Consider the following 22024-nt stretch of genomic DNA (forward strand, 5'->3'; position numbering starts at 1 on the left):
ATCAAGTATAGCATCCATAATTTTTCTTTCTATAGACAATTGAAATAAATTCATAAGTTAAATTACAGGAAGTAATTTCTAATATCTAATATCAAATAATAATTTTTACAAAAAAAATTAGTTCATTTTTTTTAAGAAAAAAATCACTATTAGAAAATTAAATTAATAATTTAAATATGAATAGTTCACAATCTTTAAAATACAACAATAGAAGTAGGATAATCTACTCACTTCTAAATAAAACAAAAATAATAAGTTAACATTCTTATCAAATTATCAAAGACATGAGTCTTAAAAAAATAAAAATAAAAAAATAAAAAAAATAAATATAATCTTGTCAAAATTATGAAGAATATTAATCTTAAAGAAAAAAAATTCAATACACTCTTATCTCACTTAAAAAGAGTAGATATTCACTCAAAAATAATATTGTATTGAAATTTGAATGGCTATTGCCAAAAAATAAGAAGACTAAAAAGTCTTGAAATAATACTAAAGATTAGAAAGGTATTGACAAGAATTAAGAAGGCTTCTTTTTTGCCTCCATATATACTATCTAAGTAGGAACTACATGGCAATGTTCTATAAGACCTCTAATACATGTTCAACTCGCAAGATACATGTCTTAACTTATAAATGAAGTTTTTTATATGTGTGTTATATAATTAGCTTATATTATAAGCTATTAACATGTAAATAATTTATTAGTCAAGTTTTAAACCTACTAATCAAATACAAATACTTGTAAAGTCAAAATTGCATATATGAAGCTTTTAAGAAGATTTTTTATAAGATATTATCAAATTGATCAAATTTAATCTACTACTATTTTTTTATATTACCTAAAAAATTATTGAAGTAAATATGTATGTCCACAACAACAAGTATCTTATTTTAATAAAATATGTCAAATTATTGAAGCATAAGCTTTTTAAAAGTAAAATACTATGGCTTGCCTTCTCTTTTAAAAAGCTATGTCTATGTCCATTTTTACAAAAAATAAGTTGGAATAAAGATCTTTCTATTATAAATACTATTTCAATGGAAAAACATGAAGGTTTATATTTCAAACAAAGAAATATATAGCTCTATGAGAAATTTGAAACTTATTTTGTTTATATAAAATATCAATACATTATTGTAAAAGGATTATTAATTTTCTATATTATAATAGGATAAAACCAATATTCGCCTTGCATATATTATGGTGTAATTTTGTGTACAGAAGTTGATGGATCAAACTATACAATTGAAGTTTTTTATGAACTTCCTTCATTCTTCTTATTATCTTTTTTCTTATAGTGTCACTTGATTACAAGATACAATATTCACTTGATATTATTTGGATGAATTTTTTAAATAAAAATCCTTGCAATATTGTTCTTTCTTCAATTTTTATATTACTTCTATGGTTGATCAATTTAGCGATGGATAATAATTAAATGTAGACATGAATCAATCTTCTTGATATTATTTTAATCAATAATATTAAATATTAGGTTTAATATCAGATTTTATAAATTTTGAGGAATTTGACTTCAAGGCTAGTAATATAGCAATAATAAAATGAATCACTTCATATCATTATTGTACATGATAAGAAAGATATTAAAGTATTGTTACAAAACAAACTTTTTTTTCAGTTGCACTTCCCTATAATGTAAGCCACCATGACATATTTTACTTAGTCTAAGGTATACATAGGTAATAGCATAGTATCTACAAAAGAATTGACATCTTTTATTCAATTTTTTTTTTTAATCAATATTTGAATATTTACTTGGATATCTATTCAAAGGCCATAATTATCAAACATGATAATATAAAAAGTTGTAGTGTATATGTCCTAGTTTCATGGTCTAATTAATGTTGCATATTGCCTAAAAATTTGTTTGGATGTGATATATTTCTATTGAACTCAATTAGTTGCAACTTATCTTTAATAATGAAAATAATGCAAAATGATGCCATGATCATAAGCAAACACTACATCTATGGAGGGTTTGAAAAAACAAGAGCCATAGCATGTAATAAACATGGATTAAGACTCACACATAAGGAATCAAATTGTGTTATGTGAGAGTGGAACAAATGTAAATTCTTTGGAGGCCTAACACCTCATTTGATCTAAAATCTAAAACAAGGGCTTTTACAAAATTTTATGTGCCAAAAAGTGCAGAAGAAGGCTTGTTGATTACTCTATGGCACACAAATTGGGCCTAGTATTACTTAAAAAAAATATATTTTTGATAGTTTAATTAGTTGAAGTATAGATTTAATATTCTCACAAAAGTGAAGGATAGATTTCCTATTATCAAGAATATAGAGGTATTCTTGATATTTCAACATATTTTAAGGACATATATGATATTTTCCTTGAAAAAGAAATATATATATATATATATATATGCTATTTTAACTTTTTAAATAAACTATAATAATATATGTTTCTATCATTTAATAATCAAGTAAGATGTTTTGATAGATATTTTAATATTATAATATGTTCAAATAGATGTATTTCAAATTATTTGCATTCTTATTTTTATTGTAGAAGAAAAAGTGGATTGGAGAGAGAGGGGACTTGGCCTTGAAAGCTGGACCCAAGGGAATGAGAGATTTGAATGTAAACGACTGCAAGCTTTTGGAGCAAGAGGAGAGGGCCATGTTCAGGCAAAGGGCATTTAAAGAGAAGCTGGGTTGTTCCCACATGGAGCTCTGGCTCATAGGCATTTGTAAAGGAGATAAACAGGTGTAGCGGGTGTTCTATGGGTGCCGCATGTATTCAATGGTTGGAAGTGAAGGATTGGTTACTGACGGCGAATGTTGGTCGGCCGTATAGGGGATCTAGAGCCCTGTGCTAATACCTGCCGGGTATGAGTGTGTGGCCTCAGGGTATCTCTCTCCGTCCGAATTGCGTCATTTGCGAAAGTTGCTTTTAGCTTGTTGGTGTTTTTGCATCAGTTTTTGGTGTTTCAGCATCATTTGGACGCGTTTTTTAGAACTCTGTGGATTGTCGTAGCTTGGTGTGGAGTGAGAATTGAGGCGGGATTCGCGTTTTCTGTGTGAGTCGCGGAGGATCTTGTAGTCTCTTTTGTTGAGGCTGAGGTGATCGTTTGGGAAGGCTCGAGGTTTTTCTTTCGTATTATGGAGTTTTTGTTCGACGAGAAATGTGTTTGATGAAATTGCAGGAAAATCGGCTTGGTTTTGGAGGACTTGACTTTGACAAATAATTGAGGTTACAACTGAAATTTAGGGGTTTGCTACATCATAGTTGCTGTGTATTGTACTTAGATCACGAGTCTGTCTCTTTGACCCAGACGTATCGAATTCTGTCCACGTACATTTGGCGTTTTTGGATATGTGTGCATGAGAATCTAAACATTGATTACGTGATGTTGTCTTTGAGCTACCTTCTTGTTACTAGGTCCTTGCTTATAGTTGGGCAAGGGCAGCAATACTCCTCTTGCTGAAAGATTTATTAGTAGCTTGGGATTGGTAACTTTGAAGATTTGAGGGTGCTTTACGATTGCGAGAATGTCCTCGTAACTAGCTCGAAGGCAAGGGGCTACACTAATGCATGTGCTTAATTGTCGGCGGTGATAGTGGTTAGAAAGATTTCTTGTGGCACTGCAAGGGTTGCCCTAATTTGCTTCCTCACCTAACTATTGACAATTCTAATAATCCTCCCTTCAATCCCGACGTCACGACTTGATATGGTTTTCCTCTGTAACCAAACCTGTAAACTCCTTTTAAATGTGCCCTGTAGAACCTTACAAAAGTAACAATGGTTGCCTGAAACAGATATTCCTTGAATCAGATGGCTACGAAGAAATCAACATCAAGCCTAGTAACTGGTGACGAGAATGGGTCCCCAAAGTGGGCGCAGAAGACAGTCACACTTCCTTCTAAAAAGCGTGGATGCCATCTTATTACATCCACGGTTAGCAAAATGTCATCTCCTCTCTTTCTTTTGATGTAACACTTCTCCTTTTACCATGTTGTAAAGACTCCTCCACTTTGTATCAGCTACATTGCGAAAAACTGTGGGACAACTAACTGCGTAATTTAGTTCAGGAGTAGTATAGAAATTAGAGGTTAAGGCATTGGGGTCTAGCGATTCTTTCTATGTCGGGGAGTAAGTGATGTTGCTTGCAAATTGTCAGAATTTGCAGTGCTCACGGTAATATGTATGTATGTAGGTAGGTAGGTATGTATGTATGTATGTATGTATAAAGGGGCGGAATGTGAAACGTGGGGAATATTTTCATGTGAGGCTTTAAGCAATGGATTGGAGACCATGTTCACAATGCTTCGATTCTTTTTGAATTTATGTGTCAGTTGATAACAGTCGGAGCTGTCCGTTGACAGATTTTGAAGGAGATCGAGTCTGACTTGGCTCGTTTCAAATGCGGCATTGCTCATCTCTTTTGTGAGTAACAACCAACCCGATGACATTATTTAGAGAAACATCTTTGGTTTGCTCTAATGACTGATATACGGAGTGTTTAAACGCGTGTACAAATACTTATGGTTGCAAGTTTAGGATTTACAGGTTGTGACTTTTGGCTGTATATGGTGCACGCGGAGAATTATCTCCATGAGGTTAATTTGGTACAGCTTGGGGAACAGCCTATATTTTGTAATCCGCTAACTCTTTCTCGGCTCGTAACACGGATGGCGTTTACTCTGATCAGTGCAGCACACTAGTGCGTCGCTTACAATCAATGAGAATTACGATGGCGATGTCCGCGATGATGTTGAAACTTGGCTGAATTTGACGGTACCAGAGGTAAGTCGCATTCGTTTAGTGCAGCCTCTGGATATGTTTTAGTGAATTGCATTATTGTGTTTGAGATACTATTCTCGCTTTTAATTTATGTTTTCAACATTCTTGTTTGAGTTAAGCATCGTCTATTCTGGTTATGAATCGCAAACATGCTGTTCGCTATGAATAACGCCCCATAATTCGTACTTTACTGTAGGGAAGAAAAGCTCCTTGGAAACACACGATGGAAGGTGAGTTTCTGATATTGGGTCAAAGCGTGTCTAGGATAGATTACTCGATTTTCTGCTCACTCAAGGTTCCCACATCTCTACTGGTCTAGTAGGCTATATGCTACCTCGTACACCAATATGGTGAGGGATTGCTAGTCAAAATTGGTTTGTTTTGTAGACACTTGACGTTACATGCTTTCCTGCCTCTTACAGTAGTGTTCTTTAACTGGGAGGCAGTCACTGAATGAACATCTTGGAATGCAGGAGATGATGATTTGCCAGCACATATCAAGTCATCCACGTTTGGTTGCCAACTCTCGTATGTTCCTCACTCATCCAGCTTTGGAGTTTATATTTTATATTTGAATCCGTCTTCTATGACTAAAAATTCACAATAAGCAGAGTGGGATTCAACGGAATATCATATCAGACTTATGCACGTTCTTATGCAGTCATTTTTTACGTTAGAACTCATGTGGACCAGTTCCCTTATTTCTTGGCTCCCTGTGATGTTTCATTATTGTCATCCAATACACCCTCCTTCTGGAAACATTATTCTCAATACATCCGTAGTATCCAATGCATGACATCTATCAGCACTAGACAGATCTCGATGTAGAATCCATGGATCAGCTATATTTGTGTTAACTTTTACTAGTGCTGAAAACTGAAAGTCTTGGGTAATATGTACAGTTAGAAGAATTTGATGAGTGATCGTCAAGTGAAAGGCATGCCTTCTTATGATTGTTTAGCAACCGTCTTCCGTGGTAATTGTGCAGAATCCCGATAACAGATGGCCGACTTAATCTAGGAACGTGGCAGGTTATTTCTGTAACCAAACAATTAGGGACTTAGCGAACATAAGCTTTTGTATAGTTCTTTACTCGTTGTCTGTTTGTGGGAACATGTTAGGTGAAATTATTGTGAATATTTTTTTAATGCAATCTTAATGCTCATGAGTACATGGTAGTATTGATCATTCCTCAATGTGGTAAATTTGAAAGAAAGATTATGGTCACATGTGTCACTTGTGAGGAATTGCAGTCTTCGATTAAGATAGATAGATTCTCACATATTTGTTGTACTTGGAACTTGTTTTTTAGGGGATATGGTTGTGTGAGCACCGCGACCACGGAGGTGCGCGGAAGGTGGTTATCACCATGACTGGAGTTTAGAGATTTCCCCCAAAGTCCTTCTAGTCTGATTTGTGTGCTTCGCTGTTCAAACCAGCTTCTTAAATATCTAAGAAAAAATTCTCACAAATATGTACAAAAGGCGCTGTACTCAAAAGCATGTTCTGATACATGCCTGAGGGATTTCTTTCACTCTTGATGCTGATCTGGGTCAGATCAGACGACTAGTGTATCTACCAGCAGGACATCATGAATCTTAGTTGAGACGCTTAATAATATGGTTGGAGATAAACTAAACATGTCTCTCATCTATTGCATTTTGTTGCTTCACGAAGAAGCAAACCAATTGTTGTTGATGCACTTGTTTATTTGATTTTGATGCTTTAATATGGAGCAAACACCAAGCGTTAATAGGGTTGCGTCATCAGTAAGCATCTCTTGGCTTTATATCGTCTTGTTTGCAGAGTGGATGGCTTCAAAACGGAGCCCCTTCTTAAATCCTAGCAAGTTGAAGCGAGTTTGAACAATTCAGGTCGATTCCGCCAAATAAGCATGTGCAGGGCAATTCGGGTGCTGGGCAAGCTGATGTACCGTAACCTTGAGCCCATATTCTTTAACAAAATCAGCCATCATGCACTTAAGTATCCGGCGAATCTGGGATCTCTGGTAAGTAGAGAAGTGCACATTCTTCAGATTGTCATTGCACTTAGCGACTCTACCTTCAGTTACTCCACTCCTAAAATATTCAGGGTACATGATATTTACCAACTGTATATGAACAACAGACTTTACGAGTATTCTCCGAATTTCAGCTGGCTTCTGCAAATAATCTGCAAGGCTTGTTTCTGTGAGCTCGTTGTAAGATCCTTCTTTTGGTTTGAACTGCATAAAACAACAGCATCCAGGCGGATTATTTTAACTAATCTCTTTCAACCAAACACTTGGTGGCCATTTTAAAGATATATGTTAATATATGCAAAGAATTGATAGCTGATGTATTTTTTAAAAAGTATCACTTCTAATCACTTCTAAATAATCTTTTCAATTGTCACAACCTGAAAATGATGATTGTAAGACAACCTGAAAAGGATGAAAATTGTGAGACAAGGCATGTTCTTTTTTGAATAGATGGTAAAAAATACATTGGTTGATAACATAATCTTAGAAGAGATTTTTGATGTTATTATTGGACATGAATATTGAGTATAATTTTATTTTAAATTTTACTTAAAGTTTTTTATGATGCCTCAATAATAATTAAATAATAATTAGATAATTAAGTGATCTTTTGATTGAAGTACTATGAATTATTATTACAAAAGACCTATCAACTACTTTCTTTCAAAGTATAGAATAAAATTTGTAGCAAATATTATTAGAAATTATTTAGACTTTATCAAATAATAAAGCAACTTAGAATCTAGTTAATGTTTGTAAAATTGGTATTTGTGATAAGACATGCATACATATATATATATATATATATATATATATATAAATATAATATTTTCTTTTAAAAATAACAAGAAAAATTCTTAGATAGGAGTAAATGTATAAATATTTCTAGATGAAATATGCTATGATCTCATTTTTTTGTATATATCTAGAAAGTTATTAAAGAAAAAAATTTTAACTTAGAAACTTAACTCATAAGCCTTGTGATCTTTGTAAAACTTCCACATCATATTTGTAATAGCTAGTGTATATATGAAAGAAAGACTAAGATTGTTCTTAATTTTATTAATATCTTTCTCTTATTCTAATTATAGTTAAGATTTACTTATTCCCTTTACACTTGGAATTAATAATTTAAATGTATTATTATATAAAATATATATATATATATATATATCTTTTTTTTTTTGATTTTTACACATAAATATATATAAATTTATTTTATTGATAAGTAAATTGATATATATATATATATAATATTTTATATATTTTTCTTTGAAATAAGATTAATTATTATAAAGTAATATCTAAATTATTCTTTGAAAATATCTATTGTATTTGTAGACTTCTATGTATAACTATGTCAATTTTTTTATAAAAATTATTTGAAAGTTTTGTCATTAAGATTACTTTTCAATGTTAGACCATCTACTATAATTGGCATCAATATTACTTAGATAATTAGTAGGTAGAAATATGTTAGATAAAAAATATATATCTTCTTTAATAAACTTTGAGGAAGTATTCTAAAAACAGATTAGATCTTTAGATTTCTAAAGATATGTCATGAAGTAATTGAATTTATTCTATAAATTTCCCACTTTTAAGAAGCCATGTTGGAAGCACCTTACAACATAACACTTTGGGCACATGCCTTATGGTTCTAAGAAAGTTTCCAAAAGACTTTCTTAATAGCTAGTATATACAAAGATAAGAGTGACACTATCACTAATCTTGTCAACATCTTTCTTATATTTCAATCTTGTTTTAGCATTTTTTTTTTATTAATTTATTTAAATTAACAATAATCATTATATTTTTTTTTTTTTTGTGGATCTTCTTTTATTTTTTTCTTTTTTACTATGTTCTACTTAATTACATAAGAGTATGTTGTTTTTTCAAAGTTTTGTCTAGATTCATGACCTTAACATCTACAATTCAATAGTTAAATTAACTAAATCAATATATTTTAGGATATCATCTTTTTTATATAATATTAACTATAAATACAATATAATTTAGTACAAGCTTATATGTAAATTACCAAAGATTTCAACTAAACTTTAAAATAAGAAAACAACCATAGTTTTTAATTATTATAAATTGATTACTTATTAAAAAAATAATACTATATAAAAATATATAAATAAATATATTATGTTTAAATTTACAAAGTAGTTCCAAATGTTTATTAAAATTGAAGCATTAAAAAAACATTATGACATTATCAAAATAATAAAGTTCCAATTATATTTCTTAATTAAAATATATATAATTTTATGAATTTTATCAATAATTTTCTTATAATTCAAAATCAATTAGTTGATATAAAATAAGAGAGTACATAATCAAAATATTAAATAATTATTAAGAAAAAATTTACATATTAAAACTTGAATTTAGATGTTTAACAAAAAAATAAAAAGTAAAAAATAAAAAAGGATCAAAGTATATTAGCAATTTTTTAGTCTTGCAATTTATGTCCATATTTTGTGACTTCAAGAAGTCATATGAAAGGATTTTTATAGAATATTAAGACATTAATCTAAAATTTTCTATGTCACAATTGTTAGACCAACTCAAATAATTGTCACAACTTTTGCCATCATATAGACATCTTTAAAATCAACTAAGCTTTTGAATACCAAATGTTATCTTAAAAATGCAATTCTTATAAATAGATATATATTTTTTTTAAATATTAAAACCATAGTTAAATTATAATAATTTGGTTGCATTAATATAGCCTTCACTTAGACAAAATTACTAAATTAAGTTCATAAAGACAAAGCAATTATTTCCATAAGTTTTGATTAAATTGACATAGACGTTTATCATATAAAAATCAAAGGACACTATATGTTACAATATTGAGAAAAAATAAATAAAACCATAAGCAAAGAAAAATAGAATAGAATTATTGTATTGAGATCTAAAATAATATTTGCACACAATTTTGGTTCTACAAAGCTAAGTATAAGAGCTACTAAAACCTTGATATATTCTTTAGAAAGTATTCTAAGTCTTTTCCAAATATAATGTATATTAAGGTACATGAGGCATTTCTTCTATCCCTTCTTTGTCTCCTCCACATAAATAACTTTAATTAAATTGTAAGCAAGCCTATTATATTGTATACATTAACTTAGACAAAATACAATATATTTCTACAATATACATAAGTTCTCTAATAAATCATTAAATTTTTAAAGATATAAAGATTTAGACTATTAAATCTCTTATTGAACTTGTCACAAAAGTGTTAGAGACATAATCCTTAGAACCTTCTAGAGACAAGTTTTTAAAACCTTCTAGACACAAGTTTCTAGAACCTTCTAGAAGCAAGTCTTTGGAACCTTCTAGAAGCTTCTTAGTTGGTAGAAGATGTTAGGGACATAGTCCTTAGAACATTCTAGAGATAAATTTCTAGAACCTTCTAGAAGCAAGTCTCTAGAATCTTCTAGAAGCTTCTTAGTTAGTAGAAGTTGCTTGAAAAGCTTCCTAAATAAGAGTATATATTGGAATTGAGGCTGAAGAGTTCTTCAGTCTCGACAACACATCTTTTAGAGCTCTAGTTCACCTCTCTGGTGTTGTTCTCATCTGATTAATCTAATTCATGCTAGTTCTTGTTGAACTTCTTATTAGATCTCGAGTCTTTATTTCTGTGTCCGTGACAGTTTGTCGAGACTTCACTCATTATAGATATCAGAGCTAGTTTCTTCTTTGTTAGAGTGTGGATTACCCCTCTGCTTGGAAGTGTACTAGCATTTTAGTGGTTGCGGATTACCCTCCTTTAAACTGATACTTTTTTGGTTACAATATTAGAGTCTTATTCTTCTTGGAGAGAGTGGATTACTCCTTTTCTTGAAGCTCTTAAGGCATTTTAGAGGTTGTAGAGTACCCTCCTCTAAACCAATATTGTCTTCTTGTACAATCATTTCTGTCCTTCTCTTAGAATGGCCGGGGGCTAAGACATTAGTATGGCAGAAAGTTCGGAGTCCAAGTTGGATGCTATCATGAATGCCTTCGCTACGTTATCGCAAAGAACTGCAGAGATTGAAGGAGTCATGGCAAGGCTTCATAATGATGGAACATCTGAGATGGCACAATCTAGGTTGCACCAGCCTCAAACTTTTGCACTTGGAGAAGCAACTTTACCTCGGGTTCGACAAGCATCGTTGATTCTATAATATAAGGAGCCCCGAGTTAGCCTTCCTGACAAGTTCGATGGTACGCATTCTAAATTTCGAGGATTCGTCAACCAAATCAGGTTGATAACAATTTTACAGCCCGAATGCTATCCAACGGAGGAATCACGTGTTGGGCTTGTTGGAACCTTACTTACAGGACAAGCTCCATCATGGTTTGCTCCTTTGTTTGAGAAACGATCCTCCATACTAAACAACTTTGAAACCTTTTTGGAGGCGTTTGCGGAAGCATTTGGTGAACACGGCAAGTTTCGATGGACTACAACAAAGATCCGGTCACTACGACAAGGGATGCGCTCTACATCAATCTATGCATCGGACTTCAGGCAATTAGCTACGACATCAATTAGGACGAAGAAGCGTTGATGAGTCAATTCTATTGAGATTTAAGGGACGATGTGAAGGATTTGTTGTTAACTCTTCCTGATCCACAAACGCTCAACGAAGCTATTAGCCAAGCTGTGAAGTGCGATAACCGCCTATTCCAACGCCGCCAAGACCAACGTTCAAGACAACATACGGTTTGCCATGCTTCAACTATGTCGGCAAGCAGCGTGAATTCACATTCAGAGGTAGAAGACATACAAATTGATGCGGTACGTGTCAAATCCCTTACTCTAGAAGGAAAAAAGTGGCGTATGGAGGGAGGTCTATGCTTGTATTGCGGTGAAGAAGACTACAGAGTTCGAAACTGCCCCAAGAAGCAAAATCGACGAATTGTCAAGACTAGGCACTCGTTTGTTCAGGAAAACGAGGATGCCCAGCCACAATAGGAACCGTGCGGTTGGACAGTGCAATATCGCAACAACAACTAGGTTCCTTTCTTTCCGCTCAACCTGTCCTTTGCTTAACAATCCCTTTGCTTATTGGCCCTCAGAAACTGAGAACCTTAGCATTATTAGATTCAGGAGCATCTGCTTGCTTCTTAGACGAAGAATTTGTGAAGCATCATAAGATTCTTTTAGTACAAAAATCCAAACCTCTTCACGTTGAGGTCATAGATAGGCGACCTTTATTATCTGGTAGTATCACCCATGAATCAGAACCTATAGAAGTGACGTTTAAGGACCATAGTAATCATATTATTTTCAATATTATTAGAACCCCATCAAATCCTGTTATTCTTGGACTTTCTTGGTTGAAAAAGCATAATCCATCCATAGATTGGAGGTTGCGAAAGATGACCTTTCCCACAAAACCACCCAAGAGCAAGCCTAGTAGAAAACCCCGAATAGAGAAATCCTTATTCATTGAAGCAAGAGCATTTATAAGATCGTCTAAGGAAGACACTCCATTTGTCAATTATGCGACTCCAACTACTAGAGAGAAGATCTCGACAGCAAGTATACCAGAGCAATATAAGGATTTTAAAGACGTGTTTTAAAAGAAGAATACCGACATCCTACCGGAACACCGACCATATGATTGCGCCATAGACTTGCTCAAAGGAGCACAACCACCTTTTGGCCCAATCTACAATCTATCGCACACGGAGTTGGCGGAGTTACGGAAGGACATCGATGAAAATCTAGCCAAGAACTTCATCCATCATTCAAAATCGTCAACTCCAGTACCCATCTTATTTGTGAAGAAGAAAGATGGCTCGTTGCGGATGTGCGTGGACTATCGAGGCTTCAACAAGGTAACAAAGAAGAATCATTACCCGTTACCCTTGATTTTTGGTCTCTTAGAACAACTTGGACGTGCAAGGATCTTTACAAAAATTGATCTAAGGGGAGCTTACAACCTCGTACGAATCAAGGAAGGAGATGAGTGGAAGACAGCGTTTCGTACAAGGTATGGCCATTTTGATTATAATGTCATGCCCTTTGATCTTACTAATGCTCTAGCGGTCTTTCAACATATGATGAATGATATTTTCCGAGAGTACCTTGACGATTTTATTGTCATCTATTTGGATGATATTCTAATATTCTCCAAAAATGAGGAAGAGCATGAAAAGCACGTTCGTTTGGTCTTGGAGAAACTATGCGAGCGAGGACTATATGCCAAGTTGGAGAAGTGTTTATTTCACCAAATAGAAATGGAGTTTTTGGGGTTCATTGCGACTAAAAAAGACTTGAAGATGGACCCGAAGAAGGTGGAAGCAATCGTGTCGTTGGAGGTTCCGAAGATGGTGAGAGACGTACAATGCGTTCTTGGCTTTGCCAACTTCTATCGGATCTTTATCAAGAATTATTCTCAAGTTGCTCCTCCTCTCACTCGGTTGACATATAAGGATAAGCTGGAATGGGAACCTCTAGCTGTGAAGGCGTTTCAAGACCTGAATATCACATTTACTACGGCTCAAATCTTGGTACATCCAGACTTTACAAAGGCCTTTTATTTAGAAACTGATGCTTCGGATTTTGCTTTGGGAGTTGTACTTTCACAAATGGGAGAAGACAAGAAGCTCCATCCGGTTGCATTCTATTTTCGAAAGTTCTCTGTTGTTGAAATCAATTATGAGATCCACGATAAAGAACTTTTTGCTATAGTGGATTCTTTCCAAGAATGGCATCATTTTCTTGAAGGAGCTGCACACTCAATGACCATATATACAGATCACAAGAATTTGGAGTATTTCATGTCGGCTCGAGTTTTAAATCGACGTCAAGCTCGATGGAGTATGTTGCTATCTAGGTTCGATTTTGTTATCACTTATCGACCTGAAAAGCAGCAAGGACTATCTGATGCCTTATTAAGGAGATCATATCTTGTACCAAAGCCTGAAAAAGTAACGTTTGATCAACAATGTACGACATTGTTGAAGCTTATTTCTCGAGATTTTTGGTGGCCCCAAATGTGGAAGGATGTGAAAGTTTTTGTCCTCTCCTGCGACATCTTTTCAAGATCCAAGAATCCTTGGTATCACCCTTATGCACTCCTACAACCATTGCCGATTCCACGTCGACCATGGTCTTCAATTTCCATGGACTTCATCACAGACCTGCCATCATCGAACTCATTTGACAGCATCTTTGTTGTGGTAGATCGGCTTACAAAGATGGCGCACTTTGTTCCTTGCAAGAAGACATCATCCAGTGAAGTCACAACAAGGCTCTTTCTCAATAATGTATATCAATATCATGGACTAACTGATGATATCGTATCAGATCGAGGAACCCAGTTCGTATCAAAGTTTTAGAAATCTCTCTTTGAGATACTGAAGGTGGATATCAAGCTTTCTTCAGCTTTTCATCCTTAAACTGACGGCCAAACGGAACGGGTGAACCAAGTCTTGGAACAATACTTACAATGTAGCATCAACTATTAGCAAGACGATTGGACCACATATCTGTCGCTAGCCAAGTTTGCATATAACAACACCCTCCATGCATCGACTCAATACACACCATTCTTTTCCAACTATGGGTATCATCCGAAGCTTGATTTATTGAGTCCGTCAACAAATAACAATCCAGCACCTGAAGGATTTGTGAAACAACTATCAGAGCTTCAAAATACGTTGAAGCTTCAATTACAATCCGCTCAAGAATCCTACAAGGCGTCTGCAGATAGATTTTGGAATCAAGCACTTACTTTCAAAATTAGAGATAAAGCATGGCTTTTTCGACGGAATATCAAGACCAAGCGACCATGTGATAAGTTGGACTATTGAAGATTGGGACCATTTATCATCTAGAAGCAAATCAATCCAATGGCGTACCGTCTGGAATTATCGGCTTCTATGAAGGTACATCCAGTCTTTCATGTTTCTCTATTGGAGCCTTATCGAGAGTCGTCTTTTCTGGAAGAGTGCAATGTTCGCCACCTAGTATTGAGATCAAGAACCACGAGGAATACGAGGTTGAAAAGGTGCTGGATTCACGGCAAACGTGGGACAAGTTGGAGTATCTTGTTCATTGGTGCGGCTACGACATTAATGAACGAACGTGGGAGCCAGTTGAAAATCTCGCCAATGCGTCACAAAAGGTATAGGAGTTTCATCAACAACATCCTCATAAACCTAAGCCGATTTGACGATAGCTTCTTTCTGAAGCTTGCTCACCCAAGAATATAAGAAAGGAGAAAAGTACCACCAAAATTCGTAGTTGATGTAGTTATTTTCTTCAAGATAAAATAGAATTTTTTTAGTAGCCATAGTTTGGTCTTCTGATATGGATAGCCAAGAGATAGATACTATGCCAGTCAGATTATCTCAACCGACTAGCTCACAAAGGTGACCCCGAGATGAAGAATCGCCTATACCATGACGACGACGGAGGATACCGAGTAACCGATCACTAGTATTATATTTGAGTCCGAGCCTGCTTACGATGGTCAGCTAGAAGGTGTGTTTGCAAGACAATTTCACAATGAGGACACGGAAGTTCATGCTTGGTCAGAAGTTGAAGGAGTGGGCCACTACTGTTGGCTTCAAGGGTCGATGAATCACTTGCCTCGTGAACAACAGTTGGAGTTCATAGCAGACGTTATGCGACAGATCTTCATTTTCTTGTGTTGGTACTGATTAACAACAACATTGCTTTTCAGAGACCTCGAAGCTAAAGGAGGGGGTGATGTTAGGGACATAATCCTTAGAACCTTCTAGAGATAAGTTTCTAGAACCTTCTAGAAGCAAGTCTCTAGAACCTTCTAGAAGCTTCTTAGTTGGTAGAAGATGTTAGGGACATAGTCCTTAGAACCTTCTAGAGATAAGTTTCTAGAACCTTCTAGAAGCTTCCTAGTTGGTAGAAGTTGCTTGAGAAGCTTCCTAAATAGGAGTATATATTGGAATCGAGGCTGAAGAGTTCTTCAGTCTCGACAACACATCTCTTGGAGCTCTAGTTCACCTCTCTGGTGTTGTTCTCATCTGATTAATCTAATTCTTGCCAGTTCTTCTTGAACTTCTTGTTAGATCTTGAGTCTGTATTTCTATATCCATGACAAAAAGGGAGTTGTCACAAATGTGCAACAAATTCAAATCTTAAATAGAATTTCAAGATTTTTTATAATATATAAAATATCTTTATAATATAGTATTTTGTTTCTTTTGTACTTTTTAAACATTCAATTGTCTTTGTATCTTTGAGAATATCTACATTTTCATTTTGATTCAAATTTTTAAAAACAATATATGTCATCATTTTATATATATATATATATATATATATATATATATATATATATATATATATATATTGTCTACATTTGCATATGTTATATTATTTAATATAAACATACATTAAGAATTTAGTTATATAGTATTGTTTTTATTTTTATTTTTATTATTTTTATAGTTTGATTTTTTAATATTTCTAACAAGTATGTAATGAATATAAAAAATATTTTAATATATGCATTCTTGGTAAAAAAAAAAGATATTTTTCATAAAATTTTGATTAATACATACACGTTTTGGCAATATACTAAAAAAAGATAAATGCAACATCGAGTATATCATTAAAAAACTAAGATTGTGATTCTATATTTTCTGAATTTTGGTAAACAAAAACTTCAATCTAATTTCTAAGATGTTAAATAGAATTTGATTTCGGTTCATATTAAGTAATGTAGCAATTATACATAACATTTTTAAAACACACATAATACTAAAATTGGTTTATATAATATGTATATGTATATGTATATATATATATATATATATATATATATACAAATATTTTGGTTATTAATTTTCTTAAATCAGAAATTTATGTGTAGACATTATATTAGAAATTATTTAAAAAATGATCTCTGACCGTTTTATTCAAAAAGAAATTTGATTCATTTATCCATTTTTTTAGAATTATTTTTATGCTAGATTTGTGTTTATGTGTAATGTAAACAAATAGTTATAAATTTTTTAAAAATACGGTTTAGAAAAAATTAGTAAAATCTTTGTTTTGTGGCAAACTAAAGAGGATTTGGTATTTATTTATTTACACTGAAAAAATTAAAATTAGTTACAGCTTTAAAATAAAGTAATTCAATACTTTAAAAAACAATTGTTTTAAATCTATTTTTAGAATTAAGGAATTAACATTTAATATTTTAAACTAGTAATTAAGTCATCAATGGATTCAGCAAACATTACTCCTAATCATTTTCTAACTTAGATGTTGTATAAATAATTTGAATTAGTGTTTTTAAACCAACAGAAGTGAAGTTTTCATTTCTTTGGTTTACATAAGCACAATCTTTCAAGTCCCATGTTTCAGTATCGAATAATTAACATATTTCATAATCTGATTTGACACAAAAACTATATATACATAACTGTAGATTTAAAAAAATTATCAGTGCAAGAGTACACACAAACGGCTCTGCAACATAATATTAAATTCGACATTCATTATTCAAAGATTGAACAATCTCAAACAAAACTCAAATCTCTCACAGATATATACCACGTTTTTCGGACACAGGGCAAATATAATCAGTTGTGGTAATAATATGATGTTGAGTGAAACATTCATTTTTAGTACTTACCGACAACACTAGACTTCCAATATCAGTCCAACTTGTGCGTGGATGGTAAAAAAACGAAAGATACCAAACAGGTTCACTACATTGTTCAAGATTCTTAACCTTTTGCTGTTTAGCGAGTACCGTTTCAACACTAGGTGCTCTCTGGCCTGTTGACGTTTGTTCATGTACCAACAAACTTGATGATCGAATTTAGCACAAAATTTTGTGCTGTTAAGATAATCCATTTTGAGATAGAAGGATTGATTATCAAGAAAAAAAAGCGTAAGAACAGTGACCAGCCCTTTAAAAGCCACTAACGAGAGTACAACATAAACAGTGATTCAGAACTTCCTCAGGATTCACCAGTTTTTGGGTGCAAATCCTAAGTGTATAGTTTTTCTTTTCCAAATAATATAAATTCAGCATTGACATTGGCTTCCATATCATGCTTCATTATTGAATTTTCAACATCAGTTTCATCAAGTTGACAACGTTTCTTTGCGCCGAAGCACATTCTTTGGTAAGGCAGACAAGCTAAGTTCAGTGACTTGTCCGCCCCGTCGGATGATTGTTGGATCAGTCGAGGATAGATGCTCAGTCGAAGAGATTCGCTTGATTCGAGTTTTTTTTTGGTATGCAACGCTGTCCTAGAGCTTTCAGGATAAGAGCAAGATTGGGTACACTCCGCTTACATACGAGCAGCTGAAGTGGTGAAGGCATGCCACCCTGTTAATTGAATTCTCAGTGTTAGTAGCACAGCCATAACCCACAATACGAGCACCCACTAGATGCAGAGTGTAAGAATATTCACGTATTGCTGAACGACATGAAGCCCATAAGATGTTTGCGGCCACAATTAAAATTGGGACTTGTCAAGGTCGTCAAAGAATGGGTGGTGCAAAGCCGCTTTAGCTGAGATACGCTTGGCAGGGTCGAACACCAGCATTCTCTGCGATACCAGACACAAGAAAGGTATATAAGCCCGGGCCATCCCAAGAGCCGCAGATAGACCTAGGGCCTGAAAAAGACATAGACTTCATGACTGGAATGTTTGTGTGCAGCTCAGATGCCTAATAAAAACTTGAGGGAATCATTGTTTAACAGATATCAACCACTTACAGAGAGAAGATCCAGAGCATCAGGGCTCATGTCTGGTACAGCTAGTGATAGGTCTTTAGCGGGCCATTGTGGGTATTCATGCCAGTCTCGAAGCTTATTCACTCCAGGCCAGCATTCTTCCTTAGGCGTACCAAGCATCCTGCAACAAATCAAGCCTCAGAAACACGTTCGATGGTCTGTTCAGTTTAGAAGCAGTCAAAGCCAGGGGATTGAGTTCAACTTTGAACCTGGTTAAAAAATTGTTATGCCGATGATTAACAGATGTTTTACTCAGGCAGAAGTAACATTCAGGACAATGTTAAGAAATAGATGGAAAAAATTAGTTAACGATTATATTGTTACTGACGAGGAGCTTAACAGACCTGAATATATGGAGGAGTTGCTGCAATTCTGAGTCTCCGGGAAAGAGAGGGGCCTTGCGAGACAATTCAGCTGCACAAAATTGAAGCGCACATTGTAAGCACTTAGAAAACTCAAACAATCAACTTTACGTATCAGGGAAATACGGTTCAACATGGCCAACAAGTGACAGCTACATACCAAATATGCAGCCCACAGACCACACATCCACAGACGTGGAGTAATGACTGGCTCCCAGCAAGACCTCCGGAGCTCGATACCATAGCGTGACAATCTGCATTAAGAAAGGCCCACGAATGGAAATTATTCAACTTCGAGAAAGTAATTTAGAAATTAAGTATATGAACTCCACTCAATGGACAAAGGCGAGTCCTTAGAAGCATCAATGGATAGAGGTGCTGCATAGTTGTAAACCTCATGAGTGTAGCTCTTGAGAGGCACCGTAAACGCCCTGCCCAAACCCAAATCAGCAATTTTAAGCAAACCCTTCTCTTTGTCCACTAGCAAATTCTGTGGCTTCAAGTCCCTGGCAACATCATCATCAAAAGCAATTTGAATGTTGAGAAATCATGGAGCAATTGAAAAACATCAGGATTACCCGTTTTCATAAAACATAAATTCATGTTCAACAGAAATTACGTGGGTTCGTGTTTGTACCGATGCATCACACCATGACTATGGCAATGCGCAACGCCTTTCAGGAGTTGATACATAAAGCTCTGTACCCCACCAAAAACACAGATTCGGTTAGGAGAGAGTGTTGGTGTAGAGAATGCCGCGTGTCGCAGTTTGATAGGGTAGGCAGAAAATGCTGATGATGTAAATTCCGCGTACATATTGCATATTTTGTGAAAATTCTGAGGGTACTGATTGTATGCAATGGAATGTCATACATTATTTAGCAAAACTTATTTCATGAAAAATCAGGAGAGAATCCTAGAGTCATCACCTGTCCAGGCCCTTCTAGGCACATCCCAATTAAGATCAGAAAATTCATTATACCTGAACAGTCTTTGCCGGAATAGGGTTGGTGCCAGGGCCTCGGCCATGCAAGTCAATATATTTCTTGAGATCACTGTCGAGGTACTCAAAGACCAAGTATAGTTGGGGTTTCCCATTTTCATCTACACTTTCCACGCATAACAACCTGCACATGAAGACAAAAGGATCAGTACAATAGCGTTAAGCTCAGGGAAAAACGACAAACTGTGACTGCCAAGTGGACATCTGCAAAACAAAAACAGTGCACGCTGCCCGTTAAGTCGACATCCACAGTAACCCTAAGACTGGCGTTAAAAATCACCATAACCATCGCACTGGGCATCACGTTGAAGGATAGTTCCATCTACGATATTGAATTGCGCATTACTTCATAAAAACAGATGACGAGCTGCTGACACGGCAAGCAATCACCTCGATTTTTCACAGAAACCTCATTGTTGTTAGGATAATACAGATAGGCGCATATTGAGATCGGATTTCTTTCTAAGGTACCTGACAATGTAGATGCTATGAGAAAGCATTTGCAAGAGGGAAACCTCTCGAAGAGTCGTCGAAGGGACTCCTTCATCCTCGTTTTCCAGCCTAGTTTTTTTGAGCGCGACAAATCGACCTGTCCTCTTGTCCCTTGCTTTGTACACTTTACCGTAGGTCCCCTCCCCAACCTTTTCCAGCTTTTCATACCCATCCATTGCTGCGGTCGAGTACGTGCTCGAGGGGCGAGCGAACAGGCAGGCACTTCCTTGATTTCTCAATCGTGGCAAATCTTTGACCTAATGCTTATTATTCTTCCCGAGTCCTGTGTGATACAAGCTCGGATGATAGTCTTGCCCACTGATTACACTACACTCTTACCCTGCCCGTTCGATTGTCCATCAAATTGGACGCTCGCCGATCTGCACGGCTTATGCAGTAAATGTTTGAGAGCGCATCGTAAAGATGCGACAGAAAGTCATCACCATTACCATTGCCAACGTTAAGAGCATACCACTACAAACTCTTGCCACGAAGTTCAACTTTGTCGAATTTGATACCACCAGAACGAGAACGGGCTTCAGTTCCAAGGGAGAGACAGGAGATTATTCAAGCGTTAGGTCAACGAAATCGCAAGCAGGAAGGTGGGAAAATCACTATGAATAAAAAGTGGCTGGGTGATGGTTAATGCTTCGCTGAAGAGAAGGCAGCTCAAACAGAGACGCCACCTGTTGCTCAGAAAGTATGCACTGTGAACGCCCTTAACAAAGGCGGCCTTGACACATTGCTCACGCACAGGTGGACGTGTCTACCGTCGCGTGAGCTGTGAAAACTTGAAGCAAAAACGCATTCTCAAAGCTACCCACTGTGCGAAGCTTAGAGCGAAAGCTTGTATTAGAAAGGAATAAGATGGAGCCTAAACAGACGTGAAGAGGTGCTAGTTATTGCCACATAGCAGAATCTTGGCAGCTACCAGCAAAGAAGCTCAAAGTACTGGAATATCGCAACAGCACGTAGAAAGAAGCGGAGAAGCGGAGAGGCTGATGTGTGCATACTAAAAGTCACACATTTTGCAGGACAAACCTGTTTAGGAACTGAAGTAACTGTAGCAAAGAGCAGCTAACTCGAACTCGGATAATTAAAAATGCGTCTCAATGATGCAATGAGTAATCACGCTCGAAACAGCTCAGAAAGGAATTGTGTGAGTAGAAGCCCTGGAATTGAGAGGACTTATGAGAAAACTTCTGTATCGCTACTTGTCTTTCGATAGAAATGCAATCGAACGGCGAGGGGAAAGGAACAGGCGGAACAAAATGAGAATAAAAAATAAAAATAAAAACTAACTACAAAGAACAATCAGTTAGACGCACATTAACAGTGCAGGGGTGACGCTGAGGGAAGCGGAAAGCGAAGATGAGTTCAAGAAGTGCAATGCAACGAAGCCAACCCCTTGACAGCGCTCGACAGAACGCTTGCTTGTGAGCTGGGGAAGAACTTGATATATAAAAGAATTGTGCGTAGGGAGACAATCAGAGTAACAGAGGAACCTAATTGATGCTTCAAATGAACTCTAGCTATCAAGTTGGGAGAGAAGACAGGACAAACAGCTTCTCCCACATAGAAGCCATCTTGATAGCAGAGAGG

The 22024-nt window shown here is 35.3% G+C and overlaps 2 protein-coding genes across 2 annotated transcripts; one reads left to right on the forward strand and one right to left on the reverse strand.

The window, feature by feature from the left end:
* Positions 1-2611: 2611 nt before the first annotated feature.
* LOC112291776 (uncharacterized) lies at positions 2612-6428 on the forward strand. Its single transcript, XM_024539933.3, has 9 exons — positions 2612-2752; positions 2965-3065; positions 3805-3943; positions 4372-4432; positions 4698-4792; positions 4986-5019; positions 5263-5317; positions 5778-5820; positions 6102-6428. The coding sequence occupies exons 1-9, from the start codon at positions 2612-2614 to the stop codon at positions 6171-6173; spliced, it is 741 nt and encodes a 246-aa protein (XP_024395701.2). The 3' UTR covers positions 6174-6428.
* An 11340-nt stretch (positions 6429-17768) lies between these two features.
* LOC112288882 (cyclin-dependent kinase B1-1) lies at positions 17769-22024 on the reverse strand. The gene is made up of 8 exons (XM_024534015.3): positions 20402-22024; positions 19910-20054; positions 19565-19626; positions 19322-19433; positions 19088-19181; positions 18910-18979; positions 18548-18686; positions 17769-18377 (listed from the first exon to the last, which is right to left on the reverse strand). The coding sequence occupies exons 1-8, from the start codon at positions 20596-20598 to the stop codon at positions 18285-18287; spliced, it is 912 nt and encodes a 303-aa protein (XP_024389783.1). The 5' UTR covers positions 20599-22024; the 3' UTR covers positions 17769-18284.

The sequence above is a fragment of the Physcomitrium patens genome, chromosome 1 (genome assembly GCF_059467195.1).
Source record: "Physcomitrium patens ecotype Gransden chromosome 1, ASM5946719v1, whole genome shotgun sequence".
In the NCBI taxonomy this organism is placed as follows: Eukaryota; Viridiplantae; Streptophyta; class Bryopsida; order Funariales; family Funariaceae; genus Physcomitrium; species Physcomitrium patens.

What these genes read in the sequence shown, in the direction of transcription:
- LOC112288882 (XM_024534015.3), bottom strand. Translation starts at nt 20,598, where the DNA reads ATGGATGGGTATGAAAAGCTGGAAAAGGTTGGGGAGGGGACCTACGGT. An exon ending in CATAGCATCTACATTGTCAG is followed by an intron (nt 20,055 to 20,401) that starts GTACCTTAGAAA and finishes CTTCATGTGCAG; the next exon opens with GTTGTTATGCGTGGAAAGTG. An exon ending in TCAAGAGCTACACTCATGAG is followed by an intron (nt 19,182 to 19,321) that starts GTTTACAACTAT and finishes TTCTTAATGCAG; the next exon opens with ATTGTCACGCTATGGTATCG.
- LOC112291776 (XM_024539933.3), top strand. Translation starts at nt 2,612, where the DNA reads ATGAGAGATTTGAATGTAAACGACTGCAAGCTTTTGGAGCAAGAGGAG. An exon ending in ACGTTTGGTTGCCAACTCTC is followed by an intron (nt 5,318 to 5,777) that starts GTATGTTCCTCA and finishes GTAATTGTGCAG; the next exon opens with AATCCCGATAACAGATGGCC. An exon ending in TTAATCTAGGAACGTGGCAG is followed by an intron (nt 5,821 to 6,101) that starts GTTATTTCTGTA and finishes CTTGTTTTTTAG; the next exon opens with GGGATATGGTTGTGTGAGCA.